Here is a 22,245-nt window from a genome sequence, read left to right on the forward strand (position 1 = left end):
TGGGTGGAAAATTTGCAGACTTTGAATAGGTTTCTCTCCCTGTCCGTGCTTTGTTTAACTTGTGCGCTTTGAGCGAGTCTTGTACTTTTGTGAATCCTCAGGTGTTCTTTCACTCTTTCTCTCACTTGCTCTCTTCCTCTCTCGCTTTTTTGCTTCATGATGTTTGGGGCGTCATTCCCGCATCCCCCAGTGTTTCGTATCTGATCTCTCTGCCTCCCTCACACGTCAGTTTATCTCTTTTCACTTCTGATGGCTCAGGACGACAGCTGGGGAAAAAGAGGTGTTCACACGCGTGCTGGCGTTTTCTATAAAGCTAACATTTACATATCTAAATATAAGGGATGGTAGATTAGTTTTTTTTATTTAATTTATTTTATTTTTTTTTGCAGCTGAACATTAAGCAGGCAGTATTTATGGGTTGTGGCTGGGATATCAGTTTGCAGAGTGGTTGATAGCATGGCGCTTGACAGCTGTCGCTAGCAGCTCGGCAGCGCTCGTCAGGAAGCCGCCAATGCCTGCCTGCACTGTCAGAGAAGTTTAGTGTTTTGCGATGCTGTGCCGGAGTGGCTGGGGGAGCCGAGCCGGGATGCACTGTGTGTGTGTGTGTGTGTGTGTGTGTGTGTGTGTGTGAGAGAGAGAGAGGAGTGCAGGGCTTCCTCACCCTTCAACTAACACTCTGTCACTTCAAGGCCCTGCTCCCGTTGGCCTACCCCTCTGGATCTCCTGTCCAAAACCTGCCAAAAACTCAGCTCTAGCTTCCGCCACTCGCCTGCTTATCACTGCTGATGAGCGCCAAGCACTGTACGTGTTTTCTGTGTGGGTGAGAGAATCTGTCCTGTTTTATTGTTTCTGACCACATGCTCCACACTAGAGGACACACACGCCAAACACACACAGAGAATACATGCAACAAAAAAAAAATCGGCACCCCCTGCTCATTTTTTGGCCTGTTTAAATACTAGGTATGTTCAAATGCGTTGATGCATCAGCTGCATAGATTTTTTTGGGAAGTCAGAATCAATTGTAAGTGATTATCATATTCAATATATGCACTTTTTTTTTTTTTTTGGTCCAAAATAAAGTTGTCGGGCCGAAGTAGTTTCTGTTTATAACATAACCGAAAATCTTTGGAAACTTGATTTGAGGAAGTTTGAAATCGCTTGCCATAATAAGAGTATTAAATATATGGCTGGGCATAATGACAGTATTGTTATCTTGATAAATTATGTCACATTATGTCATAAAGATATGTGATGTAAGCTTTTCTGAGCCAATTGTAGAGATCAGCAGTACAGATATGCGCCAACACTTCCCAACTGCATGTGTCATTACAAAGAGAGACTAATGTGTCCTGTTTAAATGGATTTAGTATAACACAGTTTGTGAAATGCTAAATGCAAATATTTGGGTTTATAGGTTTTGATGGTAATTTAATTTTTAAATATGTCTCTACTGTCTGTTTCAGCGTACAAGATGCCAGAAAAAATAACTATTGTGACTTGTTGTGTATCACAAAAACTTTCTGAAGTATTGTTACATTTTTGCCATATTGGCCAGCCCCAATTATGTTTTTGTTACTTTATATACAATAATAACTTAGTGTCTTTTTAAATATTACAGTCTATTTGCCAAAAGGTAATTTTAGGTGTTCTATTCAGTATTTCAAGAGTTGTGAAATAGAAATTATTAAATAATAATGCACTGTAGCTGTGAGTCTTTTTTTGTCAAATTCTCAGCCTTGAGATTTCCACTTTTGAAATTTGTTGAATCCTGGATATGAATTTTATTGTCAGTATTGACAGTGTTCTCTGTCATTTTAGAAACTTCTACTTCCCTGTTCATCATTCTGGACACATCTAACATTTTTAATTTCTACATTTGTACTTATTTATTTACTTACTTTTGTTTATCTTTTATTTTCTACAAATTCTTTGACAACAGTGAAGCTGTACAGAATGTTGGAGTCATTTTATATACAGATCTGCAACCAAACTGGATTTATATTATTTATTATACCGATTCCAAACCTCTGAATGGTGATTCCAATTGTAGTGTATGGTAATCTTATTTTTTATTAAGTGTTTTTTTTTTTAATTAATTTTTATTATAAATTTTAGATGATTTCTATGAAATATTCACACAATGTAAAGGACATAGGGCCCTTTCAAACAGTGTAAATTACAAAACAGTAACACATAATAAAACAAAAAGAGTATTTACAAGGTTTTTATGTGACAAAAATGAAAAAGAAGTGTTTATTTTTGTTTTTATTCTATTCTATCCTATTCGATTCTGTTCTATTCGATTCTGTTCTGTTCTATTCGATTCTATTCTATTCTTCCAGTCATATTTGTATATTCAGTACAAAAATATTTCCTAGTTATATTGAAATTAAGTTGAATCATGGTGAAATTTGAGATTTTGTGATGCACCGAATTCCTTCTTAAAGAACTGTAATCAAATGAATCCTTGCAAGGTCAGAGATTTACGCCTCTATTAAATATAAATGTAAATGTACCCGGGCTCGCCTTTGAGCGAGTGCACTTTATCATAGCGGTGCATCAGCTGCCATATGTCCTTATTTATCTATGCACCATATGTTTGTGTAGAACCTGTCAGAGCTGCTCCAGGTGTGTGGCTGAACAGTGTCTTCCCCGGAGAGTGACAGAGTGACAATAATGATGCAGCTTGGAGACACAGAGGCCACACAGAATTAGCCTAGTGAAGAATGCTCCACTTGCTGCATAGTAATTGTGGCGCTCACTGGGGGGGGGGGTTCTGGGGAGAAAAGAGAGAGAAAGAAAGAAAGAAAGAAAGAAAGAAACTATACAAAGTGTACAATGCAGATAGGGAGGTTCATTAAGACTTTCTCATTAGAGGCCCATCACTCCTGAAGCTTCAATAAAGCCATGGAGGTGCCATTAGGAATAGAATAGTGTCTGGAGCAATTTCGCTCAGCCTCGCACAAGGACAGCTAATGGTTTCTTACAAGGGGTCTCAGACAAATTATCTGCAGCTTCTCAGAGGTATATATATACATACATACTTTTTTTTTTAGTTAGTCCTGCTTAATATTCATTTCAGGCATGGTTATTTTGAGTCTATGTTCAAGTGCATATCTACTTCGAACATGTTTGGTTTTGGAATCTGGGTGCTGTGTTTTTGCTTTAACGTGCGTTTGAAATCTGCAGGGGCTGCAGGTTGTGCTTAATATTCTCCATGGCCTCCCCCTTGCAGGCAGAAGCCAGGGGACCTTATGAAGGCTCAGGTGGAGGATCTGCGGAATCAGCTGAAGGCCAAGAACGGGATTATTCAAAGTCTGCAAGAGGAAATTAAGACGCTTTTGTTCCACAGTGCCCAGAAGAAGAATGAGGTACAGCATCTCCAGACTACCTTTTTTTAAAATCCCCTATCCTCCCCCCCTCGATTAAATGGAAGCAGGGGTTTAGGTGCAGTAGACACGATATTGCTTGCTGCGTGTGCCCTAAGCTTTGCATGTGTTGTGTATTAAACAATGCTCCCTGCATGTGACGAATTGCTAACATTGTGTGCCCTGAAGGTTTAAAATGGTATTTGAGTTTTTTTTTTCTTTTCTTTCCATCTTTTTTTTTTTCTTTTCTTTTTTTTTTTTTTTTTTTACTGCTTCCCACACCTCCTTATGAAGTGTCACCAAATTAAAACCCACTGTTGTTTTATTGTCTGTGGCTTGCACTTTTACAAATTGATGGTTAGAGTAAAAGCTCGTATAAACGGTGTTTTCAGCATGATATTCTTAACATATCAATATGGAAAATTAATGTCAATTATTGTGCATTATGTTACAAAAAATGCAGAAATAAATGTTTAGTCAATTCTCTGTGATCTGTGCATTGAAAACAGTTATATGATTTGATGATTTACCTTATGAACTTTATTTATTTGTTTGGTAAATATACACTCTTTCCAAATGCAATGTCCATGTTTACCCTTTAACAATACTCAGTATAATTGTTTGGGAACTGAAGGCTTCTGAAAAGGGATTTTCCTTGAGGGCCTTCACAGATAGTAAAATATGGCCATTCAACATACCCTTTTGAAGTTTTTGTTGGTATTAATCTGTCCTTTTTTTCTTTGGCCCAGAGATTGCAGCGTCCATTATCTGAAAGATTGACTGGTCAGAGATGAGTCCAATTTGGATGAGCTTGAGCCCAGAGAAGTTGGCAGCGTTTCTGGAAGTTGTTGACATGTGACTTCCACTGTGGATAGTACAGTTTTAAGTGATGATTATTCAGAAAGATTTGTCAAAGTGTTCCTGAGCTTATGTGTTTTTTAATGCAGTGCCATCTGAGGGATTGAAGGTTACAGGTGTTCATTTGTGGGTTTTTTTTTTTTTTTTTAGCTTTGCCCTTTACGCAGGCATCAAATTTAAGAATTGTCTAGGTTCCCTTTTGATATTGTGAACTGAAATACTTTAAATCCCCATCTCTTGCGGAAGAATGTTGTTCTTAAAACAGTTGAATTATACAGTAATGCAGTTTTTGGCATAGTGGCATGTCCTGACCCATCCTTGCTTATGGGCCTTTGCCTTACTGCTGTTTCAAATATGTTTCACAATGTTTCTAGTCTTAAATTGCTCCGTCCCAACTTTTATGGAATGCGTATCAGGCGTCAACAGTGAAGTTGACAAGATGATACTAAATATCTTGTATTTGTGCTGTTTTTGTCTAAATACAGATCAAATTGAATTTGCAAATTGCTGCTTGTGGGGTGGTTTAGTTTGAATGAAAAGCATCTTTTTCTTTCAGTTTTTCCTTTCAGTTTACTTCTCATGGAATCCATGATGCAACAGAATAAAAACTTTTAGTATCCAAAAGTTTAGTTTAGACCTTCTACCAGTTCATGCCTCTAGAAAATAAGGTAGTATAGATTTTTTTTCCCCCCAATCTGAAAACTGACAGAAAAACACAGTCAGTTTGTGCAATTGCTCGTTGCTCAAATGCGTTGTGCTGTGTTTTCTTGCAGTTGTTGGAGAAGAAGGAAGCCATGCTGCTGCTGCGGAAGCCAGAGCTGGAGACGGCTCAGATCACCAGCGGAGATGTCATCGGCAAACCACACTCCGTGCTTTGGGTAGCGCACCAGGAAGCAGTAGCCTCTGATGGAGAGGTGAGCGCTGAACGAAGGTTTTCCATATCGATATGTTGGTTCCTCAGGAGCAGCAGCTCAGAGTCTGCCGGCTTTCCATCATTATCAGTCAGCTTTAATTTCACCACACGTTCACATGGTCCGTCCACCTCTTTTAAAGAGCTGTTGTAATCAGACAAATGGCCAGACATTATGATCTCACCCTGCCCTGAGCACACCGACGTGCTGATCGATGTCCCCGATGTGACTGATGAGAATATTTCTGTTTAATTTGTCTGTGTGGATGTGTGTTGTAGCAGAGCAGGAGGATCGTGGAGGTGCCAGCTGAGGTTGGAAACCCAAAAGAGGAGCGAGTACGCAAACCCAGTGAGCAGGTGAGTAAGAGCAGACATCAGGTTCTCTGCTCTTTTACGTAGCACAGTATTACACCCACTCCTTAGGAACAGTGGAAAAATCAGTGCATTGAATCTACTTGTGCTGATGTAATACAGTACAATGCAAAAGTCTGAGACCTCCTTCCACTTATTTCTAGTCAAAATGGCCATTATGTTAAAACAGGAGAGATTTCTGAGGAAATTTGATATAAGATAATTCACTTGCATAAGAAAGAAGAAAGGAAAATCAGGAGTTTTGAAATTTTGACTCCTAACAACAGTGCAAGATTTGGACGACTACTAAACCTGTCACAATACTTAAGGCTTTTCTGTTAAGAGATTGGAGAAAATCAAGCTCTACTCTTGCGTCTTATTAGTTTATTGACTTAGATTATAAGTAAAACAGGTTTTTTCCTTCTTCTGTAAAGTTACTAATTTGAAGAAGGTTTTCTTCCAACAGCAGCGATTTGCAAATTAAACAAAGAAACTGCTGGTGTTTTTAGAACAATGGACTGACCACCCCAAAGTCCAGACCTTAACATCACTGAATGTGTTTGGGATTACTTGGATTGTGAGAAGCAGATTCCTGAAAAGAATAGAAGCTGTAATGAAGGTAAAGCATGGATATTATATTTATTTGGTAGCCTCTTCTGCTCCTTGGAACCATCGGTGGTTCCTAAATGCACTTTGTCATATTCTTCATAACTATCATATTTCATAATCTACGTTCAAAATGTGGGTTCATATGAGAGCTGTAACTGTCGTCTTTACAGTCAAATAGATGGTGATGTAATTTTTTACATTTTCTTCTTCTATTGAAAGTCGACCCATTTTTGCACAATCTGGCTATAAACTGTAAATAGATGGCATCTTTTCAGTCATCAGCTCTGAAAAATTATTTTTATAAAGAGCGTCAAAGATTTTTGGCTTTCAGCAGTAAATTGTAAGCATATAGCGATAAACACTTTCTGTTAAATTGAGAGGGTTTTTACAAAAAAAATCAATCAAATTAAAAAATTGCATTTATTTCATGCAGTTACTGAATAATTTACCTTAAGATTTGGTCATGCAAATTCAGATGGACAAACCAAAATAAGAGGTTAAAGCTTCTTTTTGTTTAGATTTTTTTAGATGTCTTTAGATTTCTTTTTTGTTTAGATGTGTTCTGCTTTTTTTTTTGAGGCTGAAAAATTGAGTTTGTACTTATTTTATTGTATTGAAATTAAATGTATACAGTTATTTTTCACCCCTTTTTTAAAAATAAGATTTGATGTAATATGGAAACATTGTTCACTTTGTTGCAACATCGTTGTAATATGTAAACATACTTTTCACTCCCCAGTCCATATAGTTCATATATGAAAATTAAACCATAAAACAAGCGAACAATTAACACTAAAGTTATAAGGAGTGTTTTTGGTCTAGACTGCTTTTAGATTGAGGTGCAATACTTGGCAGCCAGTTAAAACAGAGGTAATTTACATATATCAGTCTTAAAGGCACGGTTGTGAAAACATTCTGTTTAAAGTGAGGTTGGATTGTCATGTGAAAACAATTAATTACTTTTTTTTAATACATAAACCCACACAAATTTAAAAGTGGACATGAGTAAAAAAATAAAATGTCAGGAAAATATAGGATATGGAACCTTTAATGTGCAAATTATGTAAATAAATTCATTACATCACTCTTGTGTCACTGATTCTACACTATGTGAGTAGAAGTAGAAATGGCTGTTCATAGATGCACTCAGAGTGTGTGATAAATTCACAGTAGGGCCACCGAGTAGCCGCTTAAGTGGAGAATAACCCTTTTGTGATGGTCATGCCTATGTAAAAAATATATAGTGTAACATCTTCTTTATCCATGGACACGCCACCAGGTGCTGAGATGGTGAACGTTCATTAAAACAGTATGATGAGACGTTAATGGGGCCGTTAAGGCGGTGTTATTGTCAGTCCAGTGTGAAGCCGTGTTCTAAGTAGCTTTTACAGATGCAGCTCAGCAGTAGGCAGCCTAAGCACGGAGATCAGGTTTATGATACAAGCATCACCTGCAGAGCGTCAACAGGATAATAAGGAGCCTCCTCTCACTCTAATTCTATTTCAGTGCTCTACCTCTGACGCATAGTCCTTAATTGAGGCTGGATTTATCTCTGTATTTTCAAAGGCCAACAGATAAACATTTTAATGTTGCCTCTGGACGATGATGATGGCAGAAGAAATGGAATAATGGAGGTGTATAATAGAACTGCATCCTTTATGCAACTTCCTCTGACCTCATCCGTAGGACCTCTTCTGGCTTGAGGTATAATGCACTTAGTGGACACACATGGACCCAACAGATAGAAGTGCTCATTCGGTCTGATGCTTCATCATGTTCTGATTAGGGTTTTTCTGTTTAGGTTTTTCAGGTTTCTTGTTGACGTGTCACTTTACTGTTTAAATGTAATTATACATTACGTGATTAGTGACTCAGTGCCTCTGTAATTTTAAGGTCACAGTGTCAGTCTTAACTCCAGGTACCGTCTTGCTGCTCTGGACTGCTATCACGCTAGCGTTCCATTGGGTTTTCAAGTGTAAATATGAGCGTGTGTCCAAGTCGGCTGGCCCAGAGCAGCAGGAAAACGTATTCTATCACACAGATTGCATGCTGTGTGAATATGTGGTTAATCATGTTCTTCAGTATAAACCATTAATTTATAAACCTTGGTCACGCTCCATTCACTGACCACCGTTCACCCAAGAAGTCCGTTTAATTTTTTTCAAGCTGATGTTTAGGAAGCCCGTTTCTTCTGCTCCTCTGCACTGCTCACCACTGATGCATTGAGAGACCACCGGCTGCCAGTGTTGCCAGATTGGGAAGGCTCCCCTCAGATTAGAGGGGATTAATTTACAATGAAAGTTATTGTATATCAGTGATGTCTTCGGCGTCCATGGCTACCAAAATGTAATCATATGGTTTATTTCACTGCCATGGTCTATGGTGCAAATTGACAGAGTGTTCCCCTGACCACTGTGGAACGCTGCTGTAGCTGCTGGCGGTGAATTTTTCGTTTTGAGTTTTCTAATTTTCTAATTTTCCGTGGCAGCTCCAAAACAATGGAACTGCAAAACAACTTGTTTGAGCAGCATATATTGTAAGAACCTATAAAAGTTTTACAAGCTTTTCATATTCAAGTAGAAGATTAGAATACTCAAGATAAATTCAGGGGAGTATTCAGAAACGAAATATTGAGTAGTTTGTGTTACAGATTTATGTTCTTTATCAGCAGATTTGATTCCCAATAAAAATTGTAGGAAAATGTAGGAAGACAACTCTGGCATCGACCCTTTAAACAGAAGAAATAGCTCTAATAGTTTCTCTGAGTTACAAGTGAGAAGTAATAAAGAATTAGACCTTGCCTTTTTATCACTGGCAGTGCCTGCATCTTCATTTTCATTGTGTTTAATAGAGAGAAGAGTCAAGAAACTGTTACAACAGTTTGATCTATCAGTGCCTTAATGTCACCATCACGTTGCAACAGTGTCATTCAATCTAGTCGCTTCATTGTATGCAGACAGTCTTCTTTGGTAACTGTGTAGTAATTTCCCTTTTCAAAATGGGTTGATTGGAGGAGAATGAACATAGAAATGAAGACATTAGCCATCCAGTCTCCTCATTCATTGAATTCTGCCTCAACCTCATTTTTTCCTTATATTAAGTCCTTACGGTAAGGCACATTAGGGACTTCTATGAAGTACACCGTTGAATAGTGCAGAGGTGAGCATAACTGCTGAGCTTCATATTCGAATAGCAGTTATGTCATTTGCCAATGGGATCAGAAGTGCTTGAGAAGGCAGTTGACCACGTTCTCATTAGGAGGGAAAGATGACAGAATCTTTCTCTCTTTCTCTCCTATTAGACTGTAACATGGCCAGTAGGTGTGCTGACCAGCTTTACGCATTCATGGGTCTTGGTGTGTGTGTGTATATTATCCATATATTTATATATATATTTCCAAAAGTATTCACTTTTCTGCCTTCACTCGCATATGAACTTCTGTGACATCCCATTCTTAATCCATAGGGTTTAATATGATGTCGGCCCACCCTTTGTAGCTAAACAGGTTCAACTGTTCTGGGAAAACTTTCCACAAAATTTAGGAGTGTGTTTATGGGAATTTTGACTGTTCTTCTAGAATAGTGTTTATGAGGTTGGACACTGATGTTGGACAAGAAGGCCTGGCTTGCAGTCTCCGCTCTAATTCATCCCTAAGGTGTTCTATCAGGTTCTATCACAGAGGTCAGGACTCTGTGCAGGCCAGTCAATTTCTTCCACACCAAACTCACTCTTCCAAGTCTTTCTGGACTTTGGGGCCGTCCCCAAACTGTTCCCACAAAGTTGAGAGCATGAAATTGTCCAAAATCTCTTGGTCTGCTGAAGCATTAAGAGTTCCTTTCACTGGAACTAAGGGGCTGAGCCCAACTCCTGAAAAACAACCCTATACTATAATCCCCCCTCCACCAAACTTTACATTTGGCACATTGCAGTCAGACAAGTATAGTTCTCCTGGCAACCGCCAATCCTGTACCTTTCTTGAGCTCATCTTAAGGCCACATGAAGTTTGGAGGTCTGTAGCAATTGACTCTGCAGAAAGTTGGTGACCACTGCCTACAATACGCCTCAGCATCCACTGACCCCACGCTGTCTTTTACGAGGCCTACCACTTCATGGCTGAGTTGCTGTCGTTCCCAGTCGCTTCCACTTTGTTATAATCCCACTGACAGTTGACTGTGGAATATTTAGTAGTGAGGAAATTTTATGACTGGACTTGTTGCACAGGTGGCGTCCAATCACGGTACCACGCTGTAATTCACTGAGCTCCTGAGAGTGACCCATTCTTTCACTAATGTCTGTAGAAGCAGTCTGCAGGCCTAGGTGCTTGGTTTTATACACCTGTGGCCATGGAAGTGATTGGAACACCTGAATTCAATGGTTTGGGTGGGTGAATAAATACTTTTGGCAATATAGTGTATATATAAATGTAGACTTGGTGTGAAAATATAATAAGAACGAACATTGAAAATCATGCCATAGTGCTGTTTGCAGGCCAGTGCTGTGGCCACTTTAGCCATGCTCAGTGAAGTAGGACAGAGCTGTAGTTTGAGATTATGGAGTGAAGTACTCAAGCATATGAATAGGAAAAACAAACAGTAAGTTCTCCCTGTTGAGTTCATGGCCATTATCGCTCATAAAATGATAAGTGGTAACAGCCCTAGTGATAAGTCCAAAAATAAAGAATCACAAATAGCCATGACCCTGAGACAAATTAACCCAGGGTCCTCCCACTATTGAAGGAGTTAAACATAACTTCAAGCAACTTTAATACTTCTTATAAGCTTAACAAAATACGTGACTTGTCATCTATTGATTTATCTAACAAAAGGCAGTTACATTTGAAATGATGATGATGATGATAATTGTTACAATAATAATAATTTTTGAGTATGTTGATGTTTTTGTATGGAATCTTGAAAAGCTGGCTATAAATTTGCCATCACCTCTTTTATTCAAAGCTATGTATATAACACCCCTATATGCAAAGCCTTGCATTGACCAATGTCCAGATGGACAAAATGGGCCTGATTATTTTAGGGGCTTTTGATAAAAGTTGCATTTCTTTATTTAGTTTAAATGACCGAGCAAAGCCATTCTTTATGGTTAAGGCTGGGGTTGGGTTTAGGTGCTTTATTTAATATATGAATAAATAATAAATATAGGAAATACTGTTACGTATACTTTAGACTTGCTGACTGTAGGTACAGTAGTTAGAGATTTCATTTAATTACCAGTCAAAGCAGTCATTACTTACAGGTTATTCATTTTTCAGCATCAGGAAAGACAGCAGAGAACACTTTGAGCATTTAGTGTGAAAATCTAGCTATGAATTTGAGTTTATCTCTTTATTTAAAGCCCTGCATGTAGATGTAGATCCTTGTAAACGGATATGAATTTGTATATATATGTTAGTGTCAGACGTAGCATTTCTTCCCTGCGTTATTTTGCGAGAGATTGAGCCCTGACTCTTAACTGAATGGTGCACCAGATTTGCCTCATCTGTTAATACTAATAGGGTCAACACTTTGAATGGATGAGTTTTATTCCCCATGTGTCCTTGAATGCCAATAAAACTTTAAAAATGCATTAAAAACAAATTTGAGCGCCACAGGGTTCAAACCAATTGCATGCCTTGCTCGGCAACAGTCCCTGGTGGTACTTCTGCATTTTATGATGGCCCTGCTTTCACTCGGAGTGCGTTTCTCATATGAAGAAGGTGATATTTCCCCACTTATTGTATGCAGGCTATGAAAAATTAAGCAGAGCCAAAACAAACAAACTGTGCAGGCTGCTGCAGCGGTCTTTGTCTGAATCCCGAGCTGAGATCATGTCTGATTATGCCTCTACAGCTTGGCCGAATTGTTCAAATTAATCACAAAAGTATTGATTTGAAAGCGGTAGAAGCGCAATCTGTCTGCATATTAATATGAATGCCTTGTCTTGTCCCCCATGTTTAATTTCTTTATATCTTCATAATTGATTAATGTTCCTTTGTGAAGAGGGATGAATAATTTATAAGTCCAATAGCCTTCGGCTAATGAGAAAATGCTTAATTTTAGCGAACGAGGCTATGTGTTATGAGAATCGCAGTCGCCATTGCTGTTGATACATTAAACGTATCCACTCCAACGGCCCAGTGAAGTAAGACCCGAACAGGCACATGCTGGCGCGGGGATAATTATGCTAAAATGGAATAATGATAATGAAAGATTGAAGAGATCTTGTTGAGAGAAAGCATCTGATTGTTAGCATCTGTTTTATGGAATTGATGAATGAATGTTAATTTCCCCCCCACTCACTGCCAGTCTGGCTCATTGAGCCTTATTGAGCACATGCCAGCTACAAAACGGAGCAAATTGAATAAACAGCACTTACCCTTAACAAGGAACGTAATTAAATATGCAAATAACTGCAATAATATCATTAACCTCGGTGGTGCGTCAGGGACTCTCGAATATGTTCCTATTTGAGCCAAGCCTACAAGTGTGTGGATCAAAGGAGCTGGCGCTGTCTACGCTCGTTGGAGATTTGCCAACAAGATGTCACACGTCTGTCTCTGCTTTTATTTCTGCATTTAAATGACTCTCTATTGTATGCGCTGGTTGAGGGCCTATTAATGAAGTGTGAACACCCACGTTATACTTGAATATCAATGCACATACAGATGCAAGAACTAGATATTATCAGACAACCTAGATTTTTTGTGTATTTCTTATCAGGGCATTATCTGTACACCCATCAAATTATCCAAGCACCTGGTTTGCTTTGTGTGTGTGTGTGTGTGTGTTTGTTTTTGTGGTTTTTAGGGCAAAAAATGTCCCTGATCAGGGCTAAATCACAGACAAATGGTCCTGATTTTATTAGGGGCTGACATTTATTTATTTAGTTTAATTGAAGCAGCAAAACATTTTTTGTATTACTGAAAAACAGCAGAGAACATTGCACAGAAGCCTCAACAGATGATATATAATCTGATGTTTTTCAGGATTTAGTTTATGCACCCTACAGCTTCCATTCTTTTAAGGAGACTTGCTTTCAGTTTTTCAAAAAATCTGCAGGGATATTTTTCCACACCTACAAAGTTCAGTCTTAGAGTTTGGTTATATTTTCTGCTTCTTGCGATCCAAGTAATTCCAAGCACATTTAACAGCGTTGATGTCTGGACTTTGGGTGGACAGTCTTCTGAGAACACTAGCAGTTTCTTTATTTCATTCGGAAATTGCTGTTCTTTTTTCTCTATTTCCTTTTTCCAGTAAGGGCTTCTTGACAGCTATAAATCCTTTTAGACCAGCATTGAGCCTTTTAACAGTTAAAGGATGACACCTGTGGATTTTTTTCAGATCTGAGGAAGAAAAGAGCTTGATATTTTTTTTTCTTCTCTTTAAAGATGAGAGCTTTTAGTGCTGTTTATCTGATGGCAACAGTTTTGGTGATCTGCCAGATATTGCATGCTTGTTAGGAGCCCATTTTCTGTTTCTCAATTTTTTAACTCCAGTTATGTGTCGTTGCTGTTGGAAAAAACCTTGTCTCTCCAAAAGATATAGGATTCGCAGGAGAAGAGGAAATGTTTGTAACTTTTGTTGGAGGTTAACATAGAAAAGATTTACAAAAAATAAGTTTGTACCATTTCTTTTGGTCCATGCTTCTTGAAATTTTGAATTTTGAAACTAATATATATATATATATATATATATATATATATATATATACCACACATATGGTAGCTGGTGATTGGTGAAAACCTTGTATCTCTATTTTTCAGCTTTTGACAATTTGAAAATACCTGTTGCTTTTGTTTTTTCTTGTTTTTTACATTGCATATAAATTTCATGATGAATGGGCTAAAAGAAATGTCATAAAATGACTTGGAAAAAAATTCTGGTTCCATTGACTTTCATTCAAAGTAAAGTACTTTTTTTCCCTTCTTCTGTAAAGTTATCATTTTGGAGATATAAGATTTTCTTCTGACAACAGCGATATGTATAATACATGTAGATATATATGTGTGACCCCAGGTCCTGATATTGTATGAAAACAAACCCGTGCGTGTGTTTTCTCCCCTTCTCTCGGGAAAGCAGCAGCGAGGTACCACTTGGCTTCTAATTACTCCTTAATGTGGCATATTGTGATAATCTTCCTGCTGCTCAGAGGGCTTTACCCACAATTTCTGTCACAATGCCAACCTCAGCTGGCAGTGCCACCCTGCACACTCCACTGTGCTTCGCTCCACTGCGCACCACACTCCTCTCCCCTCGCTCTCCCCTGCCAGGATGCTGAGAGAGGGATACAGATGCCCTCTTAAGAGCCACAAGAAGAGCCTCTCTTGTGTTTGTTAAGAGCTCTAATGCGTGCAACAGGGAGAGCTAATTTGTATTTGCATCTAAATAGAGGCCTTAATTCTCATCAAGCACAGGCTGGGTTGAACAAGCATTGTGTCTCTCTATAGGGGCAAACCTCTGTGGCAAAGATTTCAGTAATATATTTATCTCATTAACCAGTGCCAAAATGTCACTGTGACATTCGGAAGCTGGTACCCCAGCTGCTGTTCGCAATGGCGACAAACTTTGTAGTCCTCATTTTCCATGTCTTTTACTAGCTATGCTATTCCATTGTGATTATGTAATCACAAATTTACAGTTTAATTATGTTTTCCATCCTGTATTGACAGGCTCAAGTCTGCTCTTCTGACTTGTTTGCTTTCAATATCAAAACATGGCAAAAGTTTGAAGGATTCTCTGTGTAGAAAGGAAGGAAATTAGTTTTTCTTTCCATGAAACAAGACAGTAGTAACTCAGGTTCAAGTCATGATAAAATATCTCCTCTATACTTACAAGAAATGAGATCAATTTAATCAAAGTCCTCTCATTTTTTGCATAATTACATGGTTAAGATGTTAACAAAGTACTTCAGAGTGGTTTGAGATGAAATGCACTATTGTGGAGTCAGAATTGTTCGCGGTGGTGGTGACAGAAACCAGACATCTGAAGAGCTTTTCATGCCTGAGACATTGTTTTCCAATTGAGTTTTGAGGTTTTGAATTTACTTTTCAGTTCATTTTTGGTTGGGATGTACAAGGGTGTTCTAAGGCAAACTAGTACCCAAAGACACTATTTGACCACTATCAACATTACATATGAAGACTCAGAAGACTCTGTATTGGTGTTGTAGACATTGAGACCCCTGGTACCTATCTGCACCTCTGTAAAGAAAAGCCAAAAGTTTCTCTACAATGCGCTGTTCCACAACAGATGTCTTTGAATGACTTTGTTTACACCACAGCAGTTTCATTATGTGGAAAATGGTCACAGATTGGTGGAATTCCCCTTGAAAGTTCAGGATCTGCTCATAAAAATCCTTTGCTTGTTTCAAAAGAACTGTGAGTAAGAAATAATGAAATACTAACATTTTTACTTCATCACCAACTTTTAAGTGTTAAACCAAAAAACATAAACTTGGGGTAAACGAGGGTCAGTGAGGACTTTCCAATAAACATTTCTTTGTGTAGAGTTTGGTTTTTCTTCCTAAATCTGGTGCAGAGTTCTTCTGAGGAGTGTGTATAGTAAGTAGGAACCGTCTGGTGTAAAGATGAAGTTATTTAATATGACTGAAGTGTTCTGCGTTTATTTAAACATTCGGGGTAAATGGGCCTTTATTGTGCAATCTGTTTCCTGCAGTTTTGCAGTGTGATCGTTCTTCTGCCTCAGCATGTGAAAGACACAGTGTTCATAGCTGAGCGGTGGTGAAATGCTCTACAAGCAGAATGTGGAGCCTTTTTGAACTTAACCGCAGCATTTGACATTTATTATGAATGGAGGGGCCAGACAAGTTGCCTTTGTTGCTCCGAGAGACAGAAAACCCCGTCCCGTGTTCGGATAGGATGGACGAGCACTCTCCGATGTGGCTGACTCATCTCGGTTTCCATATGCCGTGGCTATGACACATGAAGTGCGGTGTCAGAACCACAGGCATTTGCTTAAAGTGAGTTTGGCTTTGAGGAGAACCTCGCCTCAGATTTATGTTTTACAGTAACTCATTCTGCCCTGGGCTCAGAGCTTCGATCCCGACACCACTGAAGGTCAAAGGGATAAACACGTACTGTTTGTTGCTGCTGCTCTGCGTTGCTTTCTCACTCTGCGGCTTTTAAGTAGTTGTGTTGGGTTTTAATTGGGCACACAGTTTTGCATTCAGAATTGCTGTGACCTTTAGCATACGGTAAATATACTTTTGACACTGTAGATCGTGGTTTTGTGGTATGATTAAAGGAACAGAATGATTTGGTAACGGAATCGTGATTTGTGTAAGTAGGGGTTGCATAGACTCTAGTCCCCTAATATATCGTGGTCAACAGCCAGCCTGTCACAAAATTTTAGCTGGCGATGACACTGGTGAGCCAAAACATTGTAACCACTCACTGTGAAGTGAATCATTTTGGTTAGCTCATAAAAATGGTGCATACCAAGGTCTGGGATATATTCGATGTTAGCAAGTGGTTTGTTTTCATAGTCTATATGTTGGATGCAGGAGAAATGGACAGGCGTGTCAATTGACTTTGCCAAGGGCCAGATTATGTCTAGGGGACTGGGTCGGAGTATCTCCGAAAAGCCAAGTCTTGTAGGACACCCCTGGTCAGCAGTGTTGAGTAGCTGCTGACAGTAGTCTAAGGAGGGACAGACTATGAAATGGGGACAGGACGCTGGGTACCCAAGGCACATAGATGCACAATGGCAATGAAGGCTATCCTGTCTGGTCAGAACTGACAAAGGTTACTGTGGCACAACTCACAAAAATGATAGTGGGAGGAAAGTGTCACAACATATCGCAACCTACTGCATTTAGGGCTACATAGCTGCAGACTGGTCAGGCCTGTCCACTTTGAAGAGGGCATACAGTGGGCACACAAGTATTGGAACTGGACCTTAGGTGGAAGATCACCTGGTCTGATGAGTCCCCATTTTCTTTTATATCAGGTAGATTATCATCGAGGTTTGTTCTGGGATTTTGGGTGATGTTCTGGTCCAGGGATTCATGTAGACATCGGTTTGGCATGTGCCACCCATCTAACCATTGTTGCGGACCATTGTTGCTGTACACCCCTTCATGGCTATATTAGACCTTGACGGCACAGGCCTCTTTCAGTAGGATAATGCACCCTGCCACTCTACATGCATTGTTCTGGAATGGTTTGAGAAATGTGACTTTCAAGGTGTTACCCTGGCCTCCAAATTCCACAGATGTCTATTCAGTCAAGCAGCTATGGGATGTACTGGAAGTCCAGTCTCAGTGAGTCCACCTTGCAACTTACAGGACTTAAATGATCTGTTGCTGTCATCTTGGTCCCAGATACCACAGGGCACTTATATTTTGCTCTGAAAGGTTCATTGTTGTCACAGTGTTTACAGCATGCACCTGCTTGTTGCTGGTGACTGGCAAGCATTTAACTTGATAAGCAAAAGGTTTCTCAAACTTTGGACATATTTAAGACATTGGAGAAATGTCAGCAAATAAACAGTAAGTGTGCATACTAGTGGGCGATATACTGGGTCATCTGGTAGACCCTTTTCAATTCTTGTTTAGATATTAATTTTGTCTGCGGCGTTTTACCAATATGCCACAAATAAACGTAGATCCATCACCTCACCTGTAGAGTTGCAGTCTGAGGTACGTTAGTCTAGTTTGTTATTGAAGGCGCAGACATTACACAAAGTTAAAGGTGGAGAAGTGTGTGGAAGGAGGTGGTGGTCTCTTAGGGTTAGCCATTAGCTTAACATGGAGACCAGTTGGGTTGCTGTGTGCACCATCTAGGACAGCCCTCACTTGGCCACCTGCTTTAGCCAATGCAGTGGTGTCAGCTCACTTCAAGCCGAGAAGCTCTGCAGCTTCTCATTTAAGACCAATACAGTGAGACTTATCAAATGTATGTAGGTGAAAGCTTGAGTATGAGATGCACATATGAGACTATTGATGCTGTCTACTTATGTGTACTCGTCTTTACCTGGTTGGAATGAGAAAGCGTTATTAACAATAACGTTATTGTTTTTGCATATTTGTTTGTACTATTTCACCCAATAAAAATATTTTAAATGTACTTCATTTATTAAATATGGTTTTTATTTGAGGTGAAAGGATATCCCAAAGTAATATAGCATTGTCTACAAATGTAGGTTTATGCAAAAAAAAAAGCCCATGTCTCATTTACAAACATCTTTTTCGAAGAACTGTCCACTGAAGGATTCTTTAAGGAGTCAGAAGTGTTTCTTATGTATTTCTCCAAAGAACCCTTTTAGCACCTTTATTTTGGGGTGTGTAGATTATTAATACTGTATACATTTCATGATAATGGCATACTACATCAGTATCATTGCATGAAAGAGTAAAATAAAATTTCTGTGCATTTGTGACCTATAAAATAAGCTTGCTTTTCAAAATCTGCGTTCACCAACTTTCTGGCATTTTAATACTCATTTTTCAGTATTCAGGACAGTAAAAATGCCACATAGTCAAAAGCAAAGTTGCTGAAAGTCATTAGGCAGTATTAGTTGAGGTAAGCATGCTTCCAGGGCAACTTTAAAACACAATATGATTAAGTGACTGCTTTCAAACACTGGTTGTTCTCTGGGAGAGCAGTGCCACTTGTCCTGCTGTGCCTTCTCACTCAAATCTTGAGGAGGAAGCAATATTTAATCCTATTTCTGCGGCACCATCTTCACTCCTGGCCACTTTGCATAAGAAGTGTCCATTACCCTGGCTAATGGGAGCATGTGCTTTGAATTGAGCTGCAGGTCCTCGCATCAGACTCTAAAAAGCACACCAACGTGGCCTAATGGGACCACATTGGCATGAAACGATAATTCATCTGATTTGCTGATTCACCAGTTCTGTGCCCTTGTCTGATTGTGTAAAATGATGCGACCTCTAATTAGAATCCATCCCATCAGAATTGCAAATGGGGGGTGTCCAGCTAAACAGGGGAGAAAAACAGATTAACTTTTAAATGTTGTCATACGGAGGTAAAAGATGAAATAGCATTTGCAGGACTTACATTAGTCCAAATGATTTAGTGTTCAAGTGCTGCTAATGTCTTTTAGATAACTTACTTTGGTCAGGGTGTGTGGCTTTGACTTTAAAGAAGCAATAAATAGCATTACAACTGTTTTGCATGTCTGCTGTAATACAGGCATCCTAAAATATGTCTGTGTGAAAGTTTGAGCTTCTATGGTCAAAGTGTACATCTTCTACAGAGAACATGCTTTATTGCACAGCTACTTTTTATTTGCTGGATTTAACATGTTGGAAAAAAAACACAATTTGTAATTATCTATTTACATTATTGTTTTGCCATTTTTTGCCGTTTTCAAATCGCAAGATTTGATGATCAAAAATGGATTTTAATTACAACTTTATTCTTGATTTTTATTTAAGGCTTCCTTAATACTAAATAACTGAAAGTTGAAGATGTTTAATACTAGCCTACTGAATTTCGTTTATACCAATATATATATATATATATATTTTTTTACTGTTAAAAATCTGAATTTCTTACTTTTATCTATCTATCCAAAAAAAAGTAAAGACGACAGCGAGATATATATATATATATATATATTGTTGTCGATATATACACATACAGACATTGTGTGTTAAAGATATATAGATGATATGAGGTTTTGTTCGATGATATATAATACATATGGGACATGGGTACTTCCCTATGCTCCCTATACCATTTCCATTTCATTTCCTCCCACTTTGTCATATGTACCGTAGTTAGTAAGCGGACACAGCCCAGTCTGTTGAATAATTTCATAAACTATATTGTGCTTATACATTTTTTAAACTTGCTGTCATAACATTCACTTGCTTACACATGACAGGTTGCATGTGTTACTGCAGCTTCATCCACGGTGTTTTATAGGTACCCCCAAATCTCGAAAATGACTCTGGAGGGAAAGAAAGCTCAATTAAAAGTCAAATATCTGATGACAATGGTCTTATATTAAAATCTTTTAATAAAGTATATTATATAGACAGAAATGCACATCACTTCCTGCTTTTTGACCAGGATCGAGTGTGTAAAACTCTCACACACATGTACAAGGTAACATTGTATGAAAAGGGAATGTGTAAAATGTAAGCAAATACACTTCTCTCAACTTTGCAGTGTTAAAAAAAAACACAGCCCGGTGCTGGAGTCCATATTATTATGTGTAAAGACCTTTCTTCATCACCAGGTCACTTACTCTTGACCTTGTATGCATTGAAAAGGTAGCTCACCATGGTAACCTGGATCTCCAGGTTTTTCCAGCTAGTACATCATCCCCAGCTCTCTTCATGTAATACTTTTATTGGCTGCACAATTGAAATGTCATGGTTGGCCAACAGAGGAGCCGGTTATTTAAACTGCGCCTGTAAATTGGACCGGTGTGGTGGTCGGGGGCATGCAGTGAAGATGAGCTCAGACAAACGGGGCTCTCGTAAGAATCTGTAGCTCGTGCATCGCTTTTGAAGATGTGTGAGAGCGGCTCTTTTGCATACGGGTGCGCCGAGAATGTGGCGTTAAGGCACATGATATGGCACATCAAAGACTCAGCGTGTCGCAGATGTACTGGAAATCAGGTTGAAATGAATATTAATGAGCAGGGAAATGACCCTTGGGAAATGTTGTCTGCAACTGAGTGTAGTAGCTCACCTTTGCCACAGTGCCACTGCATGAGGAATCCCCAGCAGGCAGCCTCAGCATCTAGAGCCATGTCATTTCTGCCCACTTCCAGCCGCAATGCTGTCTCTTTCTCTCGGTGCACACATGTATATACCCATGTCCCTTTCAGCTTTATTAGAATGACCATGACCATCTGTAAATACAGTACTGCCAAAGCATCACTGTATTAAGAACAAACATTTAGAACCTATACAGTGCTGTATAAAAGGTCAAGATAAAACTATTGATTTCAGCAGCAAGTGGGTTTTTGCCTGTAAAATACTATACAACATTAGAATAAATACAAACAAGTGTAAATACAAGTAAAAATCATTGGAAGATTTTTTTTTTTTCAAAATATCTTAGTTTGAAGAATACATTTAGAGGAGTGCAAGTTTGTCCCTGACTCCAGCCACTGTGTAAATCAGATTTATTGATTTTCTCTCTCCCTCTCACTTTCTCTTTCTCCTCTGTATCTCTCTCACTTTCAGATTGTAGATCAGTGCAGCTTTATTGACATCACTGTACAGAGTTCAGTAATGCTGAATTGTAGTAACTGTTTGTAAACAGACATATTCAGTAGGTGTGGTTATAGAGTTCATGTTAATAATTATAACAGATCAGATTATATTCAACTTTGTTGTGATTGTGCAGAGTACACACGCAGAGCCGATGAAATGCAGTTAGCATTGAATCAGAAGTGCAAAATACAGTTTTATTTACATATAAAGTGCAAGAAGTAACCAACAACTGACAATTACAATATGCACAAATAAGGAAGGAAGAGTGGCTTAAAAAAAAGATGCAAATAGAAATATAACATAAATACAGAGTGGAGAGAACGCAAATGTAGGTAGTGTGTACTGTCAGAGCAGCATATCACTGCTGTCGGAACAAAACCTCGCGTTTTTCAGTTTTTGACATTTGGAAAATGCTTGTTGGTCTTTACATTGTATGTACATTTCATGATGAATAGACCAAAATAAATGGCCTAAAATTACTTGGAAATACATCTGGTATTGACAACAGGGATATGTTTATAAAAAAAAAGTATGCAGAATAAAAAAAGATTAATCATAATATTGTTTTCTTTTTGCTTTAAGGTACTGTGTAAAATTTTTTTGGCATTTTAGAAAAAAGGCAGTTTATTAGGCAGTTTTTTAGGCAATAAGTATTTGTTCAGCAAAACAAAATTCAATGCAAAAAAATCTGAATACAGAATACAACAAGTAGTCTTTGTATGCTTGTCAATATATTCGCTCAGTCATTTCCAGTCCTCTCCTTGTGGCAGCCCAGAGTTATTTATAGTTGTCCGATACCTGGTTTGACTAATCAGTACTTTATTCAGTTAAATCAAATGTGGAATTCAGTACATCCATGTTACGACTGGGGGTGTTGAAGTGAGATCTGAAACCTGTTCTTCAAACTAGCTCAAGAAATCGATACTTAAAAAAA

General features: G+C 38.6%; 1 protein-coding gene across 4 annotated transcripts in view; it reads left to right on the forward strand.

Moving 5' to 3' along the window:
• Positions 1-22,245, forward strand: part of LOC108438592 (golgin subfamily A member 6-like protein 22) — a 181,767-nt gene that overhangs the window by 19,667 nt on the left and 139,855 nt on the right. For 3 of the 4 annotated variants that reach the window (XM_017716529.2, XM_017716503.2, XM_017716521.2), the window contains exons 5-7: positions 3,238-3,373; positions 5,002-5,142; positions 5,418-5,495. In XM_017716529.2, the coding sequence (XP_017572018.2) occupies positions 3,238-3,373; positions 5,002-5,142; positions 5,418-5,495 (355 nt within the window). The remainder of the gene's footprint in view (positions 1-3,237; positions 3,374-5,001; positions 5,143-5,417; positions 5,496-22,245) is intronic. The other variant, XM_017716512.2, reaches the window with a different exon arrangement.

This window comes from Pygocentrus nattereri, chromosome 24 (genome assembly GCF_015220715.1).
Source record: "Pygocentrus nattereri isolate fPygNat1 chromosome 24, fPygNat1.pri, whole genome shotgun sequence".
Classification (NCBI taxonomy): domain Eukaryota; kingdom Metazoa; phylum Chordata; class Actinopteri; order Characiformes; family Serrasalmidae; genus Pygocentrus; species Pygocentrus nattereri.